This window comes from Eretmochelys imbricata, chromosome 11, assembly GCF_965152235.1.
Source record: "Eretmochelys imbricata isolate rEreImb1 chromosome 11, rEreImb1.hap1, whole genome shotgun sequence".
Taxonomy (NCBI): Eukaryota; Metazoa; Chordata; order Testudines; family Cheloniidae; genus Eretmochelys; species Eretmochelys imbricata.
In genome coordinates this window covers 81,981,302-82,008,590 of record NC_135582.1, presented here as the reverse complement: position 1 = coordinate 82,008,590, position 27,289 = coordinate 81,981,302, and the positions used below count along the sequence as shown (strand labels likewise).

The window sequence follows — 27,289 nt, the reverse complement described above, 5'->3', positions numbered from 1 at the left end:
AATGAGGAAGTTTTTGGTACTTTACAAAAGGAGCTAATAAATGGTGCCCCGCAAAGGGGGGATCCTGGTCTCAGTTCCTCAGCCTGAGTAAATGATTGCGAGCATCAAGAGAGCTGTGTGCCTGCAGGGCTGCAAGGGTGTGTTTGAGGATGGTGCCCTGTCACAAGCTGGGACCTGGGTTTGCAGCTACTGACTCCGGTCCTGCAAACAGCCACACAAACGCTGAACAGTAAACAGGTGAGTAGCCTTATTGCAGTGCGTGGAATACTCACCTGTGCAAAGCTAAACACAGGTCTTAGTGTTTCCAGGATCAGGGCTATGGTGACTCAATAGATTGTTACCCCTTTTTTGACCTGAATGGCCAGTCAAAGTGTGGAGCCTTGGGGACGTTCCAGTTGGGGAGCAGCAATTGGTGCTAGGCAGATATTTCTTTGATGCAGTTTCGTTTATTTACAAAGTCCCATGCCTCTGAATGCAAAAGTAATCAAATAGCAGGCAAAAGTTCTTTTGCTGGCAGCAACAAGGAGACACTTTTCAGCCCTGACCCAAAAAACTCCCCAGGTTTCTTCCAGCATCAAACCCTGTGCCTTTGGCCGCTCCTTTCGGCTGTCTGTCCATCTCTGAATCTCTCCCGGGCCTGGTCTACACTTAAAATTTAGGTTGAGATAGTGGTGGTGCTCAGGGGTGTGAAAAATCCACACCCCATGCAGCAAACCTATGCCGCCCTAACCCCTAGCGTAGGCGCAGCGAGTCTGATGGAAGAATGTTTCCATCGACGGAGTTACTAGCTCTCAAGAAGGTTCCAACACTGATGGAAAAATCCCTTCTGTTGGTGCAGGCTGCACCTGTGCTCTGGGCTTGAGTTTAGAAACTTTCCAAGTTAACATCGCATCAGGCCACTCCATGGGTCTGCTGATGAACTGTATTTGGGAGGGCAGCTGCTGCTGCTACACAGAGTGTTGCCAGCTCGGATGTACCAAAACATGCAGGACTTCCGGTATGATCCTGAGCCCATAAAGGGGGGGTTGTGTGTGGACTAGACGAGATATAACTGAGTTTACTCAGCAATCAAGACAATGTAAATGGGTGTAGCTAACCCATTGAGGGGTCAGAAGAGAGCAGTGCAGCAAGAAAAGCCCATCAGGGCTGGGGTGAGTTCACTAGGTCACTCTTTCATTTATACATTCTGGGTCTTTGGGGTGGAAATCTCAGCCACTAAGGGCTTGTCTACACACGCAAGGTGCACCCTCTTAACTGGAAGTGTGATGCTAAACTGACTGAGTTGAACTGGAGCCAACGACTGTGTGGATGCGCTGGTTTTGGTTTAAGCAGACTTCTTTCCATCGAGCTTCAACTGACTAGCAACAGATTTGAACTCAACCGAAATAAACCTCCAGCTCTTGCACAGCACTTTTTACCACTTTATGAAGGCGGCCAGTATCATTACTTCATTTTACCTGTGAGGAAACAGGCAGAGAACAGGGCTGTGACTTGCGCAAGGTCACCCAGCAGGTCAGTGGCAGAGCCAGGAATATAATCCAAATCTCCTGAGTCCCAGGTCAGTGATCTAGTCCCAGGCCACCCAATTACACTTAAACAAACATAAGTGTCCACACAGGTGTTTTCACCAGTCTAACTACCCAGTGGCAGTCGGTGTGTATCCATCCCCTTCAATACCTCTAGGCATCAGAGGAAGACATGACTGAAAAGGGGTTTAGCTAATCCCAGTTCCCAGCCCCCCTCTGACTCAGATCCATGCTGATCGCTTCCTCTACTTACTCATTTGGATTTGTGCACTAATAAAAGGGGGCCTCTCGAGAGCTCTAGGAGCTCTGAAACATGTCACAAAAACACAACGACAAGGAAGCAGTGACATCTCCCTCCCCACTCCCTGGCAGCCGACAGAGCTGGCTGGGCTATGGGAAGGGAACCACATGAGCAGCACGGATGGATGTTCTCCTGCTGTCAGCAGGGGGGACAGGAATCCGTTCTCATCCTCCTGGACCTCTCTGCAGCATTCCACACTGCGGACCATGAGGTTCTGCTGAGCTGCCTGCGAGAGGTGGCAGGGCTTTGAAAACTCGTGGCGAACGGGGGAAGTCCCGGATGACTGGAAAAAGGCTAATGTAGTGCCAATCTTTAAAAAAGGGAAGAAGGAGGATCCTGGGAACTACAGGCCAGTAAGCCTCACTTCAGTCCCCGGAAAAATCATGGAGCAGGTCCTCAAAGAATCAATCCTGAAGCGCTTACATGAGAGGAAAGTGATCAGGAACAGTCAGCATGGATTCACCAAGGGAAGGTCATGCCTGACTAATCTAATCGCCTTCTATGATGAGATTACTGGTTCTGTGGATGAAGGGAAAGCAGTGGATGTATTGTATCTTGACTTTAGCAAAGCTTTTGACACGGTCTCCCACAGTATTCTTGTCAGCAAGTTAAGGAAGTATGGGCTGGATGAATGCACTATAAGGTGGGTAGAAAGTTGGCTAGATTGTCGGGCTCAACGGGTAGTGATCAATGGCTCCATGTCTAGTTGGCAGCCGGTGTCAAGTGGAGTGCCCCAGGGGTCGGTCCTGGGGCCGGTTTTGTTCAATATCTTCATAAATGATCTGGAGGATGGTGTGGATTGCACTCTCAGCAAATTTGGGGATGATACTAAACTGGGAGGAGTGGTAGATACGCTGGAGGGCAGGGATAGGATACAGAGGGACCTAGACAAATTGGAGGATTGGGCCAAAAGAAATCTGATGAGGTTCAATAAGGATAAGTGCAGGGTCCTGCACTTAGGACGGAAGAACCCAATGCACAGCTACAGACTAGGGACCGAATGGCTAGGCAGCAGTTCTGCGGAAAAGGACCTAGGGGTGACAGTGGACGAGAAGCTGGATATGAGCCAGCAGTGTGCCCTTGTTGCCAAGAAGGCCAATGGCATTTTGGGATGTATAAGTAGGGGCATAGCGAGCAGATCGAGGGATGTGATCGTCCCCCTCTATTCGACATTGGTGAGGCCTCATCTGGAGTACTGTGTCCAGTTTTGGGCCCCACACTACAAGAAGGATGTGGATAAATTGGAGAGAGTCCAGCGAAGGGCAACGAAAATGATTAGGGGTCTGGAACACATGAGTTATGAGGAGAGGCTGAGGGAACTGGGATTGTTTAGTCTGCAGAAGAGAAGAATGAGGGGGGATTTGATAGCTGCTTTCAACTACCTGAGAGGTAGTTCCAGAGAGGATGGTTCTAGACTATTCTCAGTGGTGGAAGAGGACAGGACAAGGAGTAATGGTCTGAAGTTGCAGTGGGGGTGGTTTAGGTTGGATATTAGGAAAAACTTTTTCACTAGGAGGGTGGTGAAACACTGGAATGCGTTGCCTAGGGAGGTGGTGGAATCTCCTTCCTTAGAAGTTTTTAAGGTCAGGCTTGACAAAGCCCTGGCTGGGATGATTTAATTGGGGATGGGTCCTGCTTTTGAGCAGGGGGTTGGACTAGATGACCTCCTGAGGTCCCTTCCAACCCTGATATTCTATGATTCTATGATTCTATGGCTCCAGGGCAAGGGACTGAAATGGTCTGAGTCTCCCTGGCTAGACGCAACCAACGCATAATGATGGGAAACTCCTGAGGAAAATATTCTCAACCATTTGCAGCTACGGCACTTCTCCTTTTGTGGAGGGCAGGGTTGGTCAAACCAGGCATTAGTTTCATAGTGCTCCTGGCTGGAGCTGAGCTCCAGTACAGCAGTGTCCATGAGTAACACCTACGACCATCTCTGGCTGGCTAGGAGATTCCCTCTCACCCTGGGGGATGATGAACCGGCCTCAGTTATACACTCCTTTACCGCCTCCAGGCCGGACGACCGCAACAGGCTAGACCTGAGCACGAAGCCAGCAGCACGTAGGACACTCCAGCTAGTACAGAGCATTGCAGCGCATCTGCTCCGCGGCACCTGCCCTCTGCGGTCTATGCTGGCTTCCTGTGGGAAGCAAGGTCAAGGTCTGGCACAGGTGCCGGCTTCTTCCTTTCCCAGGGGCGCTCAGCCCCAAGCCCTGCCCCCACTTCACCCCTTCCCTTAAGGTCCACCCCTGCCCCGCCTCTTCCCACCCCTGCTGCACCCCCACTCCACCCCTTCCCCTAAGGTCCCATCCCTGCCCCACCTCTTCCGGTCCCCACTCCGCCCCGACCCCTGAGCGTGCTGCATCCTCGCTCCTCCCCCTCCCCCAGCTCCTCCTGCACGCTGCAGAACAGCTGATCCACGGCGGGCAGGAGGCGCTGGGGGGAGCCGGCTGCTGGTGGGTGCTAAGCACCCACTAATTTTTTCCCCAGGGGTACTCCAGCCCCGGAGCACCCACGGAGTCGGCGCCTAGGAGGTCTCGGTCCTTATCTTTAAGCTGTTCAATAGCCTGAGCCCAAGAGCTCTGAGACAGGCGAAAGCTGTGGGACGCGGACAGTGGTCAACAACTCTGCTCCTCTGGCACAAAAGAAATGCCTACCCTCGAGATAAAGCTCACCTGTGCAGGAGACAGAGCTTTCTTGGGGGCTGGCCCCAAAGTGTGGAGCGAACTCCCACCAGAAGCTCAGAACCACTCCAAACCTCCCCACCCTCCGCTCCGACCAGCCTTGTCTGACACAAACAGCAGCACTGACTTGTAAAAAGACCCCCAAAGCCAAACCAGACCCTACCAAAGCAAAACACGGCACCACACACCAGTCTCTGGCTGGAGAGGGAATGAGAGAAAGGCCAAATTCCCGGTGACAGCTGCTAGGCACACGGCCTCGTGTGGGAGTTCTTAGGCCATGTCGGGACGTGCTGCACCGATCCAGCTGCGCTCTCCCGTCGGCGCAGGAACCCCAGCTCGGCGAGCGGCGGAGGCTGTGCACACAAACACGGACATCCGTGGAACTTGCCGCTCAGGGGGGTGGTTTATTGATGCTACAGTGAGGAGGAGGACACGAGAACTGAGCCCCTCTACAAAACTCCACCCCCCCATGCAGCTCTCACACCCCTTCCTCCACAGCAGCCTCTGCTAATAGATGCACCGGGCAACATGCCCTGAATGTCAACAGGGTCAGGCTAGTCTGGCCCAGGGGAGGGGAGCTTGCTCCAGAACTGAAGGCCCCTGTCACAGAGCGGCTGGCACCTTAAGGAGAGGGCCTCAGCCCCAGCTGTGATGAGACCAGCTCACCTCCCCAGCTAGGAAAAGGATTGTGGTCGCTGCCAGAAGGTCAGGCCAGGTGCAGGTTTATAAGGGAGAGGCCGGGGGAGCCAATAACTCTCCAGCTAGGCAGGGCTGGGAGCGCCAGGCAGGAAGCCTGGGATGCTGCAGGGAATACAGGGAGTGTTTGAACTGAACCCGGTTCCAGGCACGGGGGGCAGGGCATTCTGATTCCAGAAGAGACACTGAACTGGGGCCTGGAGGGCCGATGTCGGTATAGACTAAATACATTGCCTCCCCCTCCAGAAACTGAATGTTTTAAAATGATAGGGTATGTAAGTTACTGAAGAGTCCAAAAGGGGAAACTGAGGCAGGGTACTGTGGGACACCCCAGGCAAGGAGGGGGCACTTAATTACAGCCCCTCCTGGAGAAAGGGCTGGTAGCAGAGCACCCCTTCCGTTGAGGGGGATCCAGCTGCAGTGCCTCCACTGATTGCAAGTGTGGCATGAGGAGAGAAACAGTCTCTCATGGAGGAAGGTCCCAAGCTGTGTAGGGCTGGAAGGCCAAAGCCGCTGTGCCCATCTCGGACCATTGATCTGTAGCATGCTTGCGAATATGGCATGTGACCCCATCAGTGAGATCGTCACGGTATCACTAGACTGGGCTATTGGGCTTTCTGCTCTGAACGTATTGATCACCAGCATGCCAACAAACACATGAGGGGCAGTTCCAAGGAAATAGCCAAGTGGGTGTTGTGACAAAGCTCTGTCCTTATCTCCGTCAGTCCCGCATTTCCTGGCGGATTCCGCTAGCCTCAGAGGCTCACTGTGACCCTCCACGTAACCCTTCTTTCTCTAGAGACAAGGGTCACAGTCTACTGAGCCATTTTCATCATAAGCCAGCGAGGGAGGTGAGGAGAAGTTATCCTCCCGTGTACAGTCTCTGTTGTCTCCCAGTCTCAGTGATTAATTAGGGAGTGCGGGCAGGCAAAGAGGGGAGCCTGGGCCCATCCTCTACTCCAGGCTCGAGCCCAGGGACCCTAATAGTATCAGCTATGGTAGCTGACCTTTTAGAAACATGACACGTACAATTCCCTGGGCTACTTCCCCCACAGCAGCCCCCACTTCTTCAAGATCCACTTCACCCTTACCTCAGGGCCTCCTTCCTTGTGCCTGATATGGTGTGTACTGCTCAGCCTCTCCAACAGCGCAACTTCCTCCCACAGCTCCTGACATGCACCCGCACCTGACTAACTGGGAGACTTTTAACTAGTTTCAGCCAGTCCCTGATTGGCTTCAGGTGTCCCAATCAACCTAGCGTTCTCCCTGCCTTCTGGAAACTTCTCAATTGGCCCCAGGTGTCTTAATTGACCTGGAGAAGCTGCCATTTAACTTATCTTGGTACCAGGGATTTGTTTAGCCTGGAGCTAATATATCTCTCTCCCACGACTTTTCTATAGCCATCTGGCCTTGCCCCGTCACAGTAGCCATGAGGATGCTACGTCCAGATTCCGTGGCTGTTTTGCCATAGCCAGGAGCTACCAGAGGAAAGGGCTATAAACCATTCAAAAGTGATTTGATCCCTGTGAAGAGTTTGATCAAAGGACAGGGCAAGATTTAAAGTCACACTCCCTGAAGCAAGGGAAAAGAGAACTGGTTTTGAGTGTTAAGGGAACAGATTATGCCCCCCCTCCAGACCCTAGCAGTCTTGGGGGTCTGCTGGAAATTTAACTCTACTGGTACCCCCAGGTGGAAGATGTCATCACGGATCCACAAGGTATGTGCTATACCCCAGCTTTTAAGCAGTCCCTTGGAGGAACCCTTTCAGTCTGCCAGACCCCCAAGAGTCTTCCTTAAGGGTGATGCCGCTGAGACTGAGCCTCTGGGCTCCAGCCCACCTGCTTCACTGGCTGAGCAAGTCCAACTGAGGGAGACTCCTGGGTAGAAACTGTTACACTCCTCAGGGATCGATGCACCTCAGCAGGTATTTGCAGTGACACCAGGCAGCCTTTTTCAAATAGAGCAGGGTTAATTAGTCAACTGGAACGCAGCATCGGGAAGTCCATGGGTTAACATGGAGATGTAAAGGTGACGACACAGCCCATCAACCCAGCCAAGCCAGCGCTCCACCCAGCCACACTGCTGTGGAATCCATGTCTGGTGCTCAACCTCTGCCCCTTTGACAGTCCCAGGTGAGAGATGCTGAGTCTCTCTGAAAGCCAACTCCTATCTCCCTCCTGTCACCTCTCGGTGCACTGTCTTCCTGTAGACCCATGCTGAGGTCACATGCTCCATCAGGGAGAGTGTCCCTTGGATAGGTGGTAAGTGTTCAGGCCTTGGGGCTCCCATTGTCTTTCCATATTGTCTACTGATAGACAGCAGAACCTCAGGGTTATGAACCCCTCGGGAATGGAGGTTGTTCGTAACTCGGAACAAAACGTTGGGGTTTTTCTTTCAAACGTTTACAGCTGAACATTGACTTAATACAGCTTTGAAACTTCACTCTGTGTAAGAAAAATGCTGCTCTCCCTTTTTTTATTTTTGTAGTAGTTTACATGTCACAGCCCTGTACTGTATTTCCTTGTCTTTTCTTTGGTCACTGCTGCTGCTGCCTGCTCGTGTACTTCCGGTTCCACATGAAGTGTGTGGTTGACGGGTCAGTTTGTAACTCTGGTGTTTGTAATTCTGAGGTTCTACCATTGCCAGTTCTTTAATGACCTATTCATTCCACCCCAGACAGTTTCCTGGTACACACCCCTCGTGTCTCCTGCTCTGTCCAAGGAGCAAGCTCTGTAACCCTTTTGCACCCGCTGAGTAGCAGTTCAAAGTGCAGAGGGACTGAAGCACGCACCATGTGTAAGGCTATGTTTTAGTCCCAGGTATTTTTAGTAAAAGTCATAGACAGGTCACAGGCAGTAAACAAAAATTCACGGCCTGTGACCTGTCCATGACTTTTACTAAAAATACCGGTGACCAAAACTTGGGAGGGGCTGCCTGGAGGCCCTGCAGGTGCTGCAGGAGGGTGGCCTGGGTGCTGGGGGAGCTGGTGGGTGGTGGCACACGGCCCAGGATCCCTGCTGGTGCTGGGGGCAGGTTGGTGGAGCCAGCAGACTCCCTACCTGGCTTCACGCCTCCCCCACCCAGCAGCAGAGTTTGGGTGTGGGAGGGGGCAGGGGGTTGGGGCACGGGACGGGGTGAGGCGGGCTCTGGGCTGCGCTTACCTGGGGGGCCCCCCAGAAGCGGTGACATCTCCCTCGCTCAGCTGCTAGGCTGAGGCAAGGACAGACAGTTCTGTGTGCTGACTCTGCCTGCAGGCACCGCCCCCGCAGCTCCCATTGGCCACCTGCCTGAGCTGCCCCTGAGCCAGGCACACCGGCTGCCGCAAAAGTCACGGAGGTGACGGAAACGGTGACTTCTGTGACCTCCATGACAAACTCGCAGCCTTAACCATGTGCCTAATAGGGAGATATCTCTTGAAGAGACCGATGGGGCGGGGGAGTGAGTTGTGTTTGCTATTGTTGTAGGCAGATTTAGTACTCCACATCCAGAAGTTTCGGGAATTGGGTGTGGTAGTTTTCGGGCTGCTCCAATAGATTCCCTGTTGCTGGGGCCAGACTTCATATGTGGGGAAGCAGTGCCCTATTGTGTGAGTTGGGCAAAGCTGAGCCCAGGAGCAGAGAGCAGGCGGTTTTCCCTGACTCAGAAGCATTTTGCAGCAGGTTAGTGATACTGTTATAACCCTCAGGGAAGCATGGCCAGTGTTAATTACAGAAAAGGGAAATTGGGCGGAGAAACTAATTTATTTTCTTTTAACTGTATTCTGGGAATGTTGTTTGATTTTAGCCAAACTGTTTTAGTTAAATTGTCTCAACCAGTGCGATTCACCGACTTTTCTTAAACGTGATAATGGGGAAAGAGTCAGTTATATTTTGCTGTTCTCACTTCTGTATTTTCTTGTAACTGGGCTTTTTTGTTTTTTTGTTTTTTAAATCTATACACTTAACTGAGTGGTTGGTTAATCAGTTGACTGGCTACCAGTGATTTCAGCAGAGGTTGGAGAAGGAAGAGCCTGCGTGGATTCCAATCTTTAAGATTCCTACAAGCAAGTGGAGGGAAGATGTTTTAGAGTCCGCAGTTTGTATAGAATTTGGTGATCAAAGATTCTAACGGAGACTCCAGTGAACTCAGCCTAAACTTTTGGGAATGCTGAGTTCCTTCTCATTGTGTTTCTGTGGGGACTGACCTGTTTAGGTTTTAATTGGTTTTCTTTATTTATGTTTATGTAGAACTGTGAAGATAATATCTGTGGATTATAAAGTAGCAAAGTTATGTTGTAAAATTAAATTATTATTATTATTTTTTATGTTTCTTTATCATAAGACGTTACAAAGTTGTTAATAATTCAATTCATTCCTTTCACTCTGTTTGGGACTTGGATGTGGGGAGGTTGACCCTGAGCAATCCTTGCTCAAAACCCTTCCATAGCAAAGCGATGACACACCAGTGCGGCGCCTCCTGCTGGTCATCCTGGGAATTAGCTCTTTCCAGCTCCGGAGCGCCCTGTGCTGGCCGATGTCTCGCCTGCCTCAGGCCCCCCGTGTCCCTCCTGGACTCTGGTGCCCCTTACCCTGGGGTTCTGTCCTCTGCAGTACCCCTGCTCTGGGTCTCCCCTCCCAGGGGACCCCCCCCAATCCTCTCACCCACCTTGCCTCAGTGGCTACTGCCAGTCATCATCTAGCCCCTGCTCACTGGGGCAGACTGCAGTGTAATGGCCACTCATCATTGGCAATGGGGTAGGACCTGCTGCCTTTGCCTATCCCCGGGCTGTCCCTCTGCATCCCCAGTACCTTTTGGGGCCTTTAACAAGGCCTGCAACCTGGGGGTTTGCCAGGCTGGAGCTCCCCTTTGCTCTTCCCCAGCACTACTCCACTTTTCAGCTAGCCCTTCCCACTCCAGGGCTGGAGAGAGACTCCTTCAGCTCCTGGCCCACAGCCCTCTGATCAGGGCCAGCTGGACCCTGATTGGCATGGCCCCAGCTGTGGCTGCTTCCCCAATCAGCCTAGCTTGGCTGCTTTTAACCCCTGTTCTGGGAGTGGGGCAGCCGTCCTTCAAAACTGAATTCTGGGTCTCCAGCTACTTTCCTAGGGGAGTTGGGGTTTTTAGGCACTGGAGAAGGGGAACGAAGTGAACTTCTAGCCCATGCAAAAGTCATACATAGTCATCCTGGAAAATATTATAGAAAATTCCCACTTTGTCCCAGCTAGATCGACCCTGGGACATGTGTCCTGCATATATGCAGTTCCGTGCTCTAAAATCTTCCTCCTCCGGAATGCTTTCGTTCTTAGTAAACAAGGTTTTGTTTTAAGAAGGCCGTCTGGTCGCTCCCCGCCACTGCTCAGAGCTCCCGAATGGAACAGCACTGCAGGAGCTGAGCCTAAGGCAGGCCTGCTGAGATGATCATGGTTAGCCGCGGGGGACTGCAGCCAGGGCCCAGTGGGAGGGTGGGAGAATTGTGGGATTCCACCCCAGGAAAGGTAAAGTCACAAGGCCTGAGACCTGAGGGGGCACACGCAGAGACCCAGAGGGGTTGGCGGCACAGATGGTAGGTGTGACCACCCGCTAAAATTCAACCCAGAGACCAACAATCATCCAGTCCAGATTATGGAGCAACAGTGCCCATGCTGTGTTGACAAACTGTGGTCAGTTGCTTGACCACATTTTGGTGTCATTATGAAATATTATGAAAATTTAAGAGGCCAAATAACCAATGTCGGTTAGGTTTAGTGCTAAAAGTCAATAATAATATAGTAGAGGACAAAGGTTCAATACGATACCAGTATCCGGGAAGCCATCTCGTGCGTCTTACACAGAAGGCAAAGTGACACATTGCAGGTATTTATAGGATGACTTTACACATTACAAAACTCTTTACATATCACTGAAATCCCACCTATGAGTGTGTCCTAGTTCCTCAACTTCTTGTTCTGTTCCTTCCTTGTCTTTGTTTTGGATATGAGCGTTCCAGGTACTGGTCAGTGAAGGCACCTCTCTGGCTTGTACTAAGCGGGCCTAGAACAATGTATCTTGATTTTGACAAATTTCCTATTTGCTTATATGCCAAATGCTGGGTTGTGCTACGGCAGGGCACTGGGGAAGGTAGCTTAGCATGAGTGGACAGAACTCTGGGGAAATCACAGGCCTTATAGCTTTTATGACTGCCAGGGACATGTTGGACCAGTACGTAGTGATATATCTGGATGGCTTACTTGTTTTCACTGATGACACAGGGTGGTACACCATGCCTGTCTGTACTGTCCTCAAAGGCTATGCTAGCACGTCCTCTAGACCAAGCTAGAAAAGTGTGTCTTTCACCAGTCCTCTGTAGAGTTTGGGGGTTTCTCATGTCCCCAGAGGGTGTCAAGATGGACCCACACCAGGTGAGGATAGTCCTCGTTTGGGCAGTGCCTTGGAACATTCACAACCTGCAGCATTGCCTGGGATTCGCTAACTTCTAACATCAGTTCATTCCGAGGTTCTTGGAACGAATCTCCCCCCTCACCTTTCTGCTCTGCAAGAGCATCAAGTTCCACTGGCCTTCCAAGACTCAACAAGCCTTTGAATGGCTAAAACTTGCATTCACTTCTGCCCTGGACTAGTGCACCGGGATCCCACACTAGCCTTCACCACTGAAGCAGATACATCCAACGTGGTTATGGGGACAGTGCTTTCCCAAGGCATGGCCCCCAACAGGTCTTGTTTTCATGTGCCTTTCTCCTCCAGGAGACTTATCCCCACAGAACAAAACTATGAAGTCCTGGACAAGAAGCTCTTTGTGATTAAAGTCACCTTTGAGGAATGGTGCCACTATCTTGAGGGGGCCTGCCACCTGGTCCAGGTGTATAAAGACCATAAGACCTATCTGTGCAGGGCCAAGGCCCTTAGTCAGTGGCCCTTAATCAGCTTCAGTGGGCTCGGTTCTTCTCACACTTCGATTTTGTTATTTCCTCTTGTCCAGGAACTAAAAATAAAAGGCCACTCACTGTCCCAGACCTTGCTGACCCTAAAGGCCCGAGCCCCAAAGCCTCAAGCATCCGGAACGCTCTCTGTGGGACACCCTGTCAAGACCTACTTGCCTTGATCTGGTTGGTCGTAATCCAAGGGGTCCACTGTGACAAACTGGAAGTGCTAAACAAGGAGGCCTCCAATGTCCACTATGGGATATTCTATGTGACAGAACGTATTTATGTCTCCCCCTGGCCTCCAACAGTCGCAGCTCTGCAAGCCTGTCACAACTCCCCCTGGCTGGGCATTTTGACTGTACCAAGACCCAGCAGCTTGTCCTGCATGCGAGCCACAATACAGACCTATATTGCCCCCATAACACCCGTGCCCACGCTAAAGATAAACCCCTTGGCCTCCTGCAGCCCCTCGAGGTACCATCCAGCCCCTGGGCAGTCGTCAGCCTCAGTTTCATAGAGGAACTACCCAAACCAAACGGATTTATAATAGTCCTGACCACACTAGACCACTTCTCCAAGATGACCCACTTTGTTCCCTGCACCAGCCTTCCCCACTCTGAGGAAACTGCCCATTTCTGGGTGGACCACGTCATTCATCTTCATGGTCTTCCAGAGCGCATCGTGGCCCACAATTCATGTCCCGCTTCTGGCAGGAGTCCCTTCCGAATATTAGCAGTTTGCTCCAGCCCCTCATCCGCCTACCACCGCCAGACAAATGGAGGAATGGAGAGAACGCACCGAATTCCGGAGCAGTGCCCCCGGTGCCATGTTAATTATCACCAGAGCGATTGTTCCTCCACACTACCTGCGGCAGAGTTTGTGTACGACAGATTGCGCGTGTGGAGGGTGAGGTGCTTCTCCGGGAGGCACGGGGCTGCAATCGATTAACATGGCAACTTGATTCCAAACTCAGTGTGGTGCATTTTTAGCACGGAGCAACACAAGGGTTAGGCTATGACATCCACAGCTCATGCTGTTCAGTAACCCAAGGGGCTTTGGCTAAGGGGTAAGGTAAGGCAGGTGTTTTCCTATCTGCCTTTAAGGACACCTCCGGTGCCTCCCAGGGCCAGGTGGAAAGCCAGTGCTTTTATGCATCCACATTTGTCCAAGCACATCACTGGTGCTGGATAAATAGTAAGGCGACATCTGCCAGGTTTAACTCCGAGAACTGTGGCTTTCCATGCTGGAGAGAATTCTTTGGGATCAGGGTGGCCTCAGACTGGCTGCATCAGACATTTGGGCGTTCTCACAGTGATTTAGCACTTTTTGTTTCAAGCCTGACTCTGTGGTAATCTCCTTCCTCATTGCAGAAAACACAGAAGCCTTCTCGGTCAGCCCCTCAGGCCATGCCTCGAGCTCCGTCCTGTTGTGGGGGACGCGGGAGGCAGGCTTTTCTCCCCCATCTCTCCCATCTCATCGCACACCGTGCCTGGTTCTTCCCACCACTCTGCCATCACTCCTGTCTCCCCCTAGGACCACCGGAGAGCAGGACGTTGCGTGCTGCTTTGATCCATGCACTGCCCAGCACTCGTCCTCATCTCTCTGGGCGTCCTGCGAGTGGAGTAGCTCTAAGGTATTTACACTGATAACTGCGCCCATCTCCAGCTTTTGGGGGGCGGTCAACTTTCTCTATTGCACACAGGGCTCCCCCTTCCCAACCCAGCCTCCCGCATCCCCCTAGGCCCTCAGCCTACTCCTCCCACTCTCCACCCCAGGGAGAGCCTGGGGAAACCTTTGCATCACAGCCTGCCCTGCACCTGGCTACCCCCTGGTTCTTGTTGACTTAGGAAGGGAGGGGGAAGGTACATTTCAAAGCCGAGGAGCCTTCACCAGGCTTTGTGATTGCCCCAGCCTAGCCAATACAAAGGGGGGGAGGCGCCTGGCAATATGCCCAGCATAGGGGCCCTCTGGAAGTTGCCAAGGGCACCACAAGCCCCAGAGCGGGAGATGTGGTGGGGGCATGTCAGGGCCAGCCCAGTGGTAAGAGGAGGCGTGGCCAAGGGAAGCCCCCAGCACTACCCCAGTCGGCTCCAGGGGCTCAGCCTGTCCATGCAGCCCCAGCCCTGGGGAGGTGTCAACTGCCTGCACATGGCCCCTGCTTGGGTGCAGGAATTAGCTTGGCCCTGCCTGAGAATGCCCTGCTGCCAGTCCGCACCCACTGTCAGCACAGCCCTCGTGGCAAACGTCTCTCAGTCCCTGGGCCCTGGGTCTGTGAGGGCTTTACAGGTGAAACCCAGCTGCTCCGGCCTCACCTGGGTATCAGTGCGGAGCCAGGCAGCGCCCGGTGTGTTATGATCATGTCATGTATTGAAAATAGTGTTACATTTCCACGCGATCCCTTTCCGGGTGGAAGGGTTTCCTGCAGGCTCTGGGGTTGTGTGGGGAAGCAGCAGTTCTAATGTGCCTCCTGTCTCTGGGTGCAGGACACCTGCCAGTACAGAGGTGGATTCATGACCGCCCTTACTGCTCTGCTGGGCCTGGTTGGGTAGGGCACTACAGAGGGTGCCCTGCACCAGTTTATTACCCCTGCAATTACTGGGTACCCCCAGGTACAAGCTAAACGTACAGTCCCCAAGGGAAGCACGTGCTGCCCCGAGGAGCTGCCAGTATGCAGCGGCGTCTCGGGGGGAGATGCCAGCACCAGGTGATACAGCCCTGAGAGGCATGTTAAGCTTGGTGAAACATCCCAAGGGGTAGAACTGAGCCCCAAGCCCAGTAACTGACTGATACTCCGCGGCGCACCCCCGGAGCTACTCGACTCAGTGCTAGAGGCGTTTGAATGCAGCTATTTGGTACTTTCAGAAAACCTCTGGCCCCACCCACACCCAACTCTTCACTTCCTCCCTGTCCCGCACAGGCTGCCTATATATCAGCACTAGGAAGGAAAAAGCAGCAGAGCGTGTTGCAAAGATCCCGGCAAGTGATTGCTCCTCACTGCTCTTCAGGCGGAACCTCACACCCAACAACTTATTTCACAACAGCCTGCGAACAGCTGGCCAGGGGCCAAGGAGAAGACTTGATGTATGGTAAAAACAATTCCTTCCTGGTGCTTCCATGCCCTTGCAGGGGGAGCTGCTCTGCCTGTCTGTGGGTTTTCCCATCGCATTGCTTGCTGCATGGCAGCGTATTGCTTGGGTTACACTCCACTCTGTCCAGAAAGGACGCGGGGTCTCCCGATGTGTGTCCCAGAAAGCTTGGAACAGTCTGTTGGGGGAGCCCAAGTTCAGGTCCCTGCTCTGCCCCAGGCGTTCTGGTGGCCTTGGGCAGCGCTCACTGGGCCTCACGCCCCCATCCGTGCTGGGGGAGCTATAGCCCTGCCCTGCCTCCCAGGGGTGTGCTAAGGAGACAGCACGCTCAGGTGCTACAGAGACAGACAGAGCTTCTCGCCCACTGCCACCTCAGACTGACTGCGGGGGATGCAGGGAGCCCCTTTCTAAAGTCAAGCTCTGCCTTTTGAATGTGCTCCGTGTTAGAGGGGGAGACAAGCGTGGAATTGTTGACGATTGAGATGCAGGATTTGGGGCCCAGCGCACTATTGCTCTGCCCTTTGGGGGGTAAAGCAGAGCAGGGTGGATGTAAAATGCCACCGTTCTGGTCTGATAACACCCGCTTGGCACTCAGTCTGCGTTGGTGCACATGGCTGCCCAGGAACAAGGGAGTGGGGGATGGGAGCCTCAGTCTGTGCACATGGACAGAACAGTGCATAGTCTTTGTTAGGACAGGGAAACGCATCTGTCACTCCGAAAACGGCCAAGATTATAGGGTTTACCAGCAGATTGGTTAGATGCTGACAGTGACTGCTTGCAGCATGCTCTGTGATTGTTCCTGTGTAGTAACGATCTGTGATAGACTGGGCTGGTGAGCTCTGATCTGATTGCTGTCTGTTCTCACTCTAGCTATGCCTAGAAGCTAAAAGGAGAAATTTGCCAGTTGTCTGGACTCTCGATTTTTAATTTCCACTGGTGAATTTGCAAATGTTGATCCTTCCTGTCTGTAGAGGGCAATGTGTCTGAATATTGGCTAGCATTTCAGCATGCCCTCTCTCTGGGCTTGCTCTTAGGTTTGATACAAACCCAGATGCAGACATTAAAAAAGCCAACACGCTCAGTAATGAACAATGGCAGGGCTGGGAACCAGCCCCAGATCATCAGCGAGCCGGACAGGATGTGGCATTACAGTCAACAGGCTGCCCAAGGATCAGACTGCAGCTTCGTGCTCTGAACAACAACAGGGTCAATGTCACCTTCAAAGCGTGCGCTCCCCAGCGAGGCTCTGCTCAGCCCAGGCAGGGGCCAAGAGGGAGCACCGCGCCAGCCCACCCCCCAGGGAGAGGCCCCAATCTGGCCCTAATGTACTGATAGGTAGCTACAGTCTTTACTCCTACTTTCTGACAGGCTGTGTCTGGGAATGCCCTCTGCTCAAATAAATTTGTTAGTCTCTAAGGTGCCACAAGTCCTCCTTCCCTCTGCTCTGTGTGTTTGTTTGAAGAAGGGCTTCATGTAACTTCCTTGGAAGCGCTGCCCCGGCTGAAGCTAGGGCAGCCATCTGCTAAGCCAGGGCTCCTTTGTGCTGGTGGGACTGGGCCTGCCCTCTTGAGGGAAGGTAGCAGAGCCAGGCAAGGAGATGGGTCGCCTGCTCTTTGCTGTCTTTGCTCCTCCATGCGACACCTAATAACACTGCTAACTGTTGCTGTTAATACAGAATCAAAGATGTGTAGGGCCCTTTACAGACAAATGCCATGGCCCTGAGGAGCTCACAGTCTAGGGCAGGTACAACATCACATGCGGGGGCGGCTGGTGACCCAGCCGTTGGGGAAGGCTAGCCCCTGGCCCCAGCCCTCCCCATCTGCCCCCCTCCCCTCAGGAGCCCATAGCACCCCCACGGCGGGCCCCGGCCCCAGCGCCGAGCGGCCAGGGGGTGAGGCCCCAGCCCCCGTGCTCTGGGCGGGGCAGCCAGTCTCGGTGCTCTGGGCAGCAACACTCCAGCACCAGACGCCCCGACTCCCTGCGGCAGGCCAGCCGGCCAGCCAGCCCCAACCAGCCTGGGCAGAGCAGGGGAACGCAGCGGGGGCCTGGCCTGGGGGTGGAGCGTGGCCTGCCTCATGCGAGGCTGTTTGGCAAGGCGCAGCTTCCCCGTGCCTGTGACCACATGGCCCCGGGAGGGAAGAGGAGCAGTGGGAGGAGAGCTACACAGCACAGGGGCAGGATTATGGCAGGTCGTTTCCAATGCCTAAAAAGGGCAACATCCTATTTTTAATGAAAGAAAAGGAAATATTTAGGCAAACAAAATGGCTTCAGTGTGTGGTGTGTCATGGGAATGCAGGCCAGATAAATAGCCTTTATTTTACAGTCAGCATTGTTTTACCCCATTTAACAGCAGCCAAAATCCCATAAACCCACCTTCTACTCCCCAGGGCAGACTCACAGCCAAATTTGGGAACATTTGCAGAGGAATCGTACTCAGACGCAAACACATGACTTCTTGTGAGAAGAGCCTAGATGTCATGGTTTTTGCCATGGCGGTCACATCCTGCCTTAGTCATGAAGTCACTTGGTTTTGTGTGTTTCATCTCTATTTTTATTCCAGTTTCTTTTACATTGCAGACCAGTACAATACCTAACATTTCCAATAGCATTTTCTACTTTCAAAGTGAAATAAAAGTTCAGAGGCCGAGATCTAAATGCCAGAAGATCACTCGATCCTGATCATCTAGTCTGATTTCCTGTATAACTACAGGTCAGAGAATGTCACCCAGGGATTTGCCAATCAATTATTGTGGAGCTCAAATGTTTTTTTTAAAAAGACATCCAATCTTGATTTAAAGAAGCCAGGTGATGAAAATCCATCACAAATCTCATGGCACCGTTCGAATGCTTAATTCCCCTCACTACTAAAACTTTTCTCCTTATTTCCAGTTTGAACTTGTCTGAGTTTAATTTCCAGCCATAGCCCCTCATTCAGCCTTTTCTCCTAGAGTAAAGAGCCCTCTAGTATCAGACAGCTTTCCTCTGTGGAGGTACTTGCAGAGGTTGATCGAGTCATCTCTTCACCTTCTCTCTGATATGCTCAAAAGATTGCGCTCCTTTATTTTCTCACCATAAAAGTAGGTTTTCCATCTCCCCAATCCTTTGTGAGTCTCTCTTCTAAACCCTCTCCAACAGTGCGATACTCTTCCTGAAATGCGGACACCAGAACTGGACACCATATTCCAGTAGCCATCACACCAGTGCCAAATACAGAGGCAATACCAAATCCCTGCTCCTACTTGCTCGTCCATTGTTAATACATCAGAAGATCACGTACGCTCAGTTCCATTCACTTAAATTCAGTGAGATTTTATCGGTACCACAATCTATGCGAGCACTGTTAGGGGAGTCATTTTCTCCATGGCTCGTGTGCAATCAGTTCTTCATTAGGAACCCCACGCCCTTCTCAGAGGGGGTGCTTTCCAGGAGGATGCCCCCCAGCCTGTCTGTGTGACCTGCTTCTTTGTTCCTTGCACCTGGCTGAAATGATTGCTCCTCCTAGCCCACTATGCAGCATATGGCTGAGCATTATTGCCCCAGGCTGGACCCAGAGAGGGTCAATAACTTGCATGGCAGGGCAGGGTACCGCAGTGTAGTGATCTAGGTTAACGGACTGGAAGAAGGAAAAGCCTGGCTCTGCCCCCAACATACCGTGTACCCATAGACCAGTCACCTCCCCTCTCGGAGCTTGGGCTGGCCCCTTGGTAGAGAGGGGTTAAGAATACCTTACGGGGAGGGGCTTGGGGATGGGTTCATCAGGTAAGCAGCTTGAGTGAAATTGGAAGAGCCTGGGAACAGAACGCAGCCATTGCTGGCTTCCAGCTCTCTGCCCCGGCTGCTGGCTAATGCAGCTCTCTCCTGCGTCCTGACAGCGTTGTGCTTTTCATAGCCATGGAGCAGCCATCTGCTCTCAAGCAGCATGTGTTTTACTTCAGGGGAAACCAGTGAGAAAGAACAAGCTGAGGCTCCAGGGAAGAGCCCGGTGTGTGGCTGCGTGTCTGCCCCTGACTGCAGCCCCGATTGGCAGCTGGCTTGGGAGAGCCCACTTAAAGGGGCCCTATACAGAACACGAACCTGGCAGCTCTGTAGCTATCCCCACCACAAAGCCAAGCTCCTGAGGGCTGCCAGGCCTCCGAAGACCACTAGGACCCACTGTTCCTATGTCAGCGGGGAATGGTGCATAAGCGAAGTACCCCAAACCCTGAAGCAGGTTCCTGAAAGGGTGTTATGAGGAACAATGCAGTAAAGATTCTGAGGACCTGCAGCCCTGGGTGCCCCATAACTAGCTATGCTAGAGAGAGGCACTGTGTATTGTCAGCAAGGAGTTAATAGGAAAATTTTCAACATTGCACAACTAAGCAAAAGGAGAAATGACACCAGCTTTCCCTTCCGTGTTACATTCCAGGAGATGTCATATCAAAATGCTGCAATGTGGCTACCAAAAGGCACTGAAACTTTAAGCCCAGATCTTCAAAGGTATTTAGGCTCCTAACTTCCATTGATTTCAAGTTAGGAGCCTAAATACCTTTAAGAATAAAGGCCTTGGCCCTTATGGCAGTGAGAGAGGAGCAGACTTGTTAATTGTACATTGAAATATCCCAATCAAACATGAAAACTCAGCAATGCCCCCTAGAATATGTCTGACGAGAACCCCGTGTGCTGGAGTTGTAACCGATGCAACCGAGACATTAATGTGTAACATTGCTCAAGCCTTAACTCAGAGCAGACACTGCACAACACCAGCTGGCAGTTCTTAGAAACCTGTCTTGGGCTGGTGTGCTTGCAGGGGCCGCGTCGGGCTGGGTAACAATGCGAGAACAAATTCCCACATTTTCTGGAGCAAGAAGCTTTCACAGGATTCAGTGCATGTGAAGCTGAAGTTATTCTATATTTGGAAACTGGAGAGTGAAAAAATGTAACCTCCCAGCTGGGCCTGAGATGGAACATCTGCCCAGTCAGGGTCATACATTGGTGTAACGGGCCAGTTCCCCTTTTCTGGAGAGCATGCAGCCAGCTAATGACAGGGAAAGCCTGGTGAGGCACTGATTCACTGCATTCCCAGTGCAGCTGCTACATCCCCTTGGAGAGAGAAAACCAGCCTTTCCTTGCCATAATCCCCAAGGGAGGGCAGTGATGGAAACCCAGCCTGCCCTTCCCTGGTGATGAATCCCTGGACTGTGGCCTTCACTGGTTGGGCACAGCAGGGGTGAACCTATCTCAGTGCACCGCCAGCCAAACCCACCGTGTGTGCCGACTCTGGATCCGAGCTGCTCTGTGGTGTAAGTGTTGGTATGATGCGAGGTGGTGCGGAGAGCATGTGGGAGCCTGCACTTCACACCTCCTCAGAGTTTCTCAGGAGGAAGCTGCACGTCAGCACTCTGACAAAACCCCCTTTTTGTAACAAGAGCAATATTTCAGTGTTGGTTGTTTCTTTGACCTAGCTCATCAAATGGTGCCTGCAGGGCTCAGGGGTTCGTCACTGGAGTCTGGCTGGTGGGGATCGCACTGAACAACAGGTGCCTTGGGGCTAGCTTCCAGCAGGGTCATCACAGGGGAGCACTGACTGACATGGCTCTGGAAAGAGGGTATCACTGCGGGTGGCTAGCCAGCCAGCCCTGAGTACTAATCAGGGACAGGTATTCCCTATAAGGAGCTGCCAGCGGGAGGAGGTCCCCTGAAGGGAGGGGGAAGCTGGAGAGGAGGCCCTGGAAAAGGCCACGCCCCAGGCCACTAGATGGGAAGAGGCAGACAGGGAGAAGGACGCCAGAGAAGAAGCTGTGAGGGTCAGAGGTTTGGGGGGAGCTGGGCCTCCCGGGAGGCAGCATTCTATACCAAAAGCAGGGAAGAACTGCAGGGCCTGGGGGGGGGCAAAGCGTCTGCAGAGAATAGAGCCCAAGAAGGGGGCAGAAGTTGTGTTCTGTTTGCTGTGGGCACTGGAGAGTGCAACTGAAGACAAGCCCAGGTGGGGCAGAAGCTCTTGTGTTTATTGCTTTTGATTTATGGGACGCTGTAGGTTTAAAAGATGGGGGAATGGAAGTGAGTGTCAGCTGTCTGGAGGGCCAAGTCTCCCCACAGGCCACTGGTATCCCAAGGAGAGCTGTGAGGGCGTGCCTTTGGGACAGCAAGTCGGTGACGCTGCTGTTAGTCATGGAGTGTAAGGCCAGACAGGACCACTCAGTGATCTAGTCTGACCTGTGCAGCACAGGCCAGCACACACACACAAACCCAGCCCGAAAGCACGGGAAAGAAGTCATTAACCACAGAGATCTTCTCAGTGCAATGACAGGCCATGAGGTAGTCCCTTTGGCAATGCTCACAGCCAGCTCTATTCCCCTCCAGAGAGGGAGGCTGAGAGATCTCTCTTCTCTTCTGCCAGGGCCCCTGCAAAGCTGCCTGCAGTGGGACCAGCCTGCGCAGTGTCTCATCAAGTCAGTGCCTTCGCGTGCTCCCAGCGCCTAAAGGCTCCTGCCATGGGGAGCGTGTGTCTGACTTTGCAGAAAACCCTGAGATGACGTGGCACAGCGTCAGGGTCTCACTGAACTGGAGGAGAGCAGAATGGGGTGGAACCCCGTTCCCCTGACTGAACCTGGCCCAGTCTCTGAAAGGGTGGCACTAAGGCTATGGGGAAGATCTCTGCCCCAATGAAGTCAGGGTCCTTGGCTCACCGCTGACAGACAGGGCTATAAGGGTCCAAGTTGCCAACTTATGTCTGACCCTTGCTCAAGAAAGATGGTTCTGCATCAGCAGGGTGCAATATAAGACAAGCAGGCATTCCCCTAACCCAGTGGTTCTCAACCTTTCCAGACAACTGTCTCCCTTCCAGGAGGCTGATTTGGCTTGTGTACCCCCCGTTACACCTACTTAAAATCTACTTGCTTACAAAATCAGACATAACAACACAAAAGTGTCCCAGCCCACTATTCCTGACAAATGGCTTTCTTTCTCATGGTTACCATGTAATTCTAAAATATCTCGATGGGACTGTAGAGATTGTACTTACATTTCAGCGCGTCATATACAGAGCCGTATAAACAAGTCTTTGTCTGTAGGAAATCTGAGTTTGCACTGACTTCGCTGGTGCTTTTCCTGTGGCCTGTTGTAAAACTAGACCAATCCCGAGATGAGTTGCTATACCCCCTGGAAGGCCTGTGTGTACCCCCCGGGGGGACACATGCCTCTGGTGGAGAACCACTGCCCCAGCAGTGGCTGGGAGGTAGAAAACTGGGGCACACCCCTGCTACTAGGGGAAGTCGCTGAAGGGGCACCACAGTGCTACAGACGGGCACTTCAGCAATGGGAATGCCAATGCCATTAATGCTGCCCCGGCTCCTGACAGGGAACAGCGGGGGCAGTCATCCCGCCCCCCCACGATAACGAGTTGGTGGGTAGGCAAGGGAACACAAGCAGCGGCATCTGAGGAGTGGTTATGGGGGAGGGAGGAAGGAAAGGTCTGGAGGAGACAAGATGACGGCTCTAAACTGACCCCCTCTGCAGCCGTCTGTGGGTGGTGGCAGGGCTGGCGGCTCACTCAGCCTGGAGGGCGCTCAGCTGACAACCGCACTCTGTGCCCAGGCTAGTCTTTACAACATAAAATGAGCTGAAAATGGCTTTCGGACCAGAAAGAACTGCTGCAAACCTGCCAGGCTCCTGGGAGGGGGAGCAGGGTCCACACAGCCAAGGGAACGTTTTCAGGTATTCGAAAAAAGATACTGACAATGGGTGAAAGGCACTGTGGTGCAGAGGGCCCCCACACCAGGCTAGCACCCCACTAGATCCCACTGACACCCTCAAAATGGGCTCAAAGCAACCTGCAAAGGGTTGTAAATAAACTGGGCTTGGCACCATTTTTGCTTCTTTATGATGGAGAAAGAGCCTGAATTTTTTAAACTCTGTTTGTTCTTTACCTCAGAAATGGCTGGTGTGCCAATGTGAAGACTTCTGGGACACCTCAGGGATGTCTGGCAGCTCTTAACACCCCAGCTGTAGGGCTGTGGGGGTTGAATCTTTAACAAAGGCTTCCTCTCTCCTAAGTGCTAGTTAGTACTTGGTGTTCACCGGGTGCTCAGAAAGAGAGAACTCCGACAGTCTGACTAAAAACCTCTCCCCCGCAGCTCAGCTTACATGCTGGTGGTTCTGCTGAGCTTACCATTACACTTGCTCTCCAGTCAGGCCTAGACAGGACATGAATTTCTGATAACAAACAAGCAGAAAAGAAAAGGCCTCACCCATTTTCGGAGAGAGCATGTGCCCAGTTTGATTCTTTTGCAGAGCCCTAGTTCTTGCCCTCTGCTCAGGGCTGAATTTCACCCAGTCCCGGGGGAAAGAGCCTATAACTCTTCCTTCACAACTCTCTCTAGCCCTCTGCTAACAACTCTTTTCCATAATGATCCATCCCCTGTGTCACCCGCACCTCAAAAAGCCAAGTCTGATAGCAGTGAGTTATGCCAGGGTACGTATGAATAATGAAAGGAGCCAGGGATTTCTGTGTACCCCTAGGATACACCAGTGCCCTGTGACTGTGCCCAGATGGAGAGTTCCTAAGCTACTCCAGCTTCCCCCTGTGAGAACACCTCAGTGCACACAAAGAGGAAATTTCCTCCCATTCTGGGGGCAAAGCAGTTGCCTTTAACATTTGAAAGGTTTTCAAGCCCTGCTTATAAAATAAACCCTGGGGAACAAGCTCCAGGAGAGCCCAGTGAGATTGCCTCGCGCAAATTGAGCCGGCTGCTTCTCAGGAGTGATCTGACGAACGGCCAGCCTCCGTAAGCTGAAGACCAGCTGGGGAAGTTCTCCTTGATTCTCTAAAATACTGGCTGTGTTGGGGCTCCCCATTTATCTCATACAGGCCCTACCCCACCCCGGTCACTATCAGCCACGGATAAAAGGCCTTGGGAAATATTGCTTACCAGGGAGTGACTTTTTCTCTCTTCAGACATGTATTCGATATGACTAATTTCCCCAGGTTTTCTTTGGAGGTACATAACAGCAGGGGTGAGTTCAGGAAGAGGAAGAAGCACATCACATGATGGGGGAGTCAGATGGGAAGGGGCTGGGCTCCAGTGACAAGTTTCCAATCACCCAGCCGCTGCTCTGTCTTTATGCCTCAGGGAGGGTCGAGGGCCTCAGCAAACTACTTGTTATATCCAGGTAATGGCTACAGTGGCCTTCCTAACACAGACCCTGCAGTGATGCTGTGTAATGCTGCACACACTGGTGGGAGACCTCTCTCATCATTGTGAAACTGGGCAGGAGATAACTTATATGAACAACGAATCTCTTTCCTTCCACAACTTCAGCCACTTCTATCAAATCCCTGAGCTGGGGGTACTGCAATCCTGGCTGTGTGGCAATCGACTGTTCTAATCCATTCTGCCCACTCGCTGGCTCAAGGCTTCTCAGATGTTTACGGTGTGACTCATAGTGTAGTCTCCTGGCCAATGTCCCCTCCATTCCCAACCACAGAGACCATCGGCCTTCCCAGCTTATACCACATCACTTCTCTGTAACAACCTGTGTGGGACAATAATCCTAGCAACTCTTTTCAAGGGTTTTTTGTTTGTTTGTTCGTTTAGCTTTTTAAGATGTAATTTAAGAGCTGGAAACAAAGAGAAGAGTAAGGCTGTGTGAGCAGACAGGTCATCAGCAAGTGGTCTGTGGGTGGTGTTACCATTCATCCGGGTTTTCCCAGACATTGCTTCTTTTTCGATTCTCGTCTTCTGGCCCGGCGGATTTTTGAAATACAGCGGAACCTCAGAGTTCCAAACCCCTCGGGAACGGAGGTTGTTCGTAACTGAGAACAAAACGTTAGGGTTTTTCTTTCAAACGTTTACAGTTGAACATTGACTTAATACAGCTTTGAAACTTCACTATGCAGAAGAAACATGCTGCTCTCCCTGTATTTTTTTTAGCAGTTTACGTTTAATCCAGCGCTGTCCCATGTCTGCTGTTTGGTGTTTTGGTCTCTGCTGCTGCCTGACTGCGTAATTCTGGTTCCCAGTGAGGTGTGCGGCTAACCGGTCAGTTTGTGACGCTGAGGTTCTTCTGGAAGAGCCAATGTTCATGAGCTGATGCTGCAGCTCAGAAAGAGCACCAACTGGTCCACCTCCCAACTGGCCGCTTCCCTGCATCCACATTTGATTGCCTCCTGGCAGCTGCTGGATCCCGCCCACCCCGGCCCCAGCTCCCAGCGCTAGGGAAGGGGAGAGTCCCGCAGGGAGGCGATGATGGAGCTGGTGCTGTGTCCTGAGTCTGCTCCAGCTGCCCTGCTTCTGTGACAGGTAGTGACACTGCCCCCCACCTTGGGAGTGGGGCCCCAGTTACCCCCTCCAGCACCCCACAAATACCCCCTCCCAGTACAACCCACTTCCACCACCCCCCAGGTAGCCCTCCCAGGACACCACACACCCCTACAGCACGCCCCAGGTACCCCTCCCAGGACACCACGCACCCCTACAGCACCACCCAGGCACCCCTCCCGGGACACCACGCACCCCTACAGCACCCCCCAGGTACCCCTCTGGGACACACACACACACACACCCCTACAGCACCCCCTAGCTGTACCCCCTCTGCCCCTCCAGCAGTGTCCTCTTTTGGGGAACTGAAGCATGGTAACCCTCGTTTTTAAGGCCCAGCTTGACAAAGCCCTGGCTGGGATGATTTAGTGGGGGATTGGTCCTGCTTTGAGCAGGGGGCTGGACTAGATGACCTCCTGAGGTACCTTCCCACCCGGATATTCTATGATTCTATGGTCTATGGGACCCATGGGAGGGAACAACTCGGGGATGTTTCACGGGCACCCCCTCCCCATGCCATGTGAGCAGCTACATACCACTGACACTAGGGCCTTGAGAGCAGATTCTGCCTCTGCCAGGACTGGTGGCTTTTGCTTTTTTGTTTTCCCCTGTTCCGGTTGCTCCTCTTTGGTTGCTGCCCTGAGGCTTTGCAGGAGGGTGAGTGTCACACAACCCTCCCCCCGCTGCACACTCACCAGGCTGCGGGGTTTGGGTGCCAGCAGGCCAGACCTGTGTGACCCTTTGCTTCTGAGTAGGTTGCCATAGCCTCTCTGGCGGGGCACAGGCTCTCTGTCTGTAACCCCTTCACAGAAGTGAGACCCTGCGGCCCAGCTGCCCTCCGCCCCCGGGACAAGTGCTGGCCCCCCCAAGCCTCGCAGTAGCTTAGCACATAACCCTTTCCCAGAGCTCCAACCTTGTGAGCCCTCCGGGTTTTCAGTTCACCTCTTCAGGGACACATGAGAATGGAAGGAGACAGACACGGAGGCTTTGTAGGGGTTCCCCAAAACCAGTCATGCATTAATCTAGCTAGCATAAGAAATATACAGATCTAGACAAATCCATAAATGCCTACACACATTTCTCCACCTCAGTTTCCTCACCCCTCTTGGAGTGTTTTTGGGTTGGGGTCAGGATCCCCTTGAGGAGTCCAGGATCTGCCTTCTGCACATGCCTTCTCCTCCAAATAATGGTCTCCTTCTCTCTCCTGTGTGTTCCCTTCTTCCTCAGCTGGTCCTGCAGTTAAACAAGACCTCTCTGCTCCCAAAGCATGCCCCTCTCTTCAGCTCTCCTGCTCAAGTTCCCAGCATGTGAGTCCTTCTGAGTTTCCCCTTAGTCTCTCAGTCTCAGTGGCTTTCACCTGATCTCCTTGTTCTGCTTCAGGGGAAATTCCACTGCTCTAAGCCCCAGCCATGCACACAGACTGAGGTCCCTGGGCTTCAGCCATCCCATTGGCCTCAGGTGCTCCCCCTTGAATGGGAGCACCTTAGATTCAGTGGCCCTCCATTGTTCCTGATTGGGGAGATACATAGGCTTAGGAGCATGGGATAACCCTGCTTACCCTGAGGCATTCAGTGCTACATCATTTCATAAAATCAACCAGAATTCCTAAGTTGTACGCAGACAGCTTTCCCACACAGGCTTGCAGCCTTTTCTCGCAGCCAAACACTGCTGCCTGAGTGCCATTACTAGATAAGGCTGGTAGAACAGTCAATAACAAAGTTGAAAAGGCAGACGTAGCCAGTAAATATTTCTACTTTGAGTTTAGAAAGAAGCTGGCTGACTCATTCACAGCATACCAT

The 27,289-nt window shown here is 52.5% G+C and overlaps 1 protein-coding gene across 2 annotated transcripts in view; it reads left to right on the top strand.

Annotated features, from left to right (window-relative positions):
• The first annotated feature begins 13,513 nt into the window (after window positions 1-13,513).
• ITGB2 (integrin subunit beta 2) overlaps window positions 13,514-27,289 on the top strand; it is a 51,572-nt gene continuing 37,796 nt past the window's right edge. The window contains exons 1-2 of one of the 2 annotated variants that reach the window (XM_077830214.1): window positions 13,514-13,742; window positions 15,027-15,190. Coding sequence is in view for 1 of the 2 variants with exons in the window: in XM_077830213.1 (XP_077686339.1) it covers window positions 15,193-15,195 (3 nt within the window). In the remaining variant the exon portion in view is untranslated. Of the gene's footprint in view, window positions 13,743-15,026; window positions 15,196-27,289 lie in introns of both variants that reach the window. The other variant, XM_077830213.1, reaches the window with a different exon arrangement.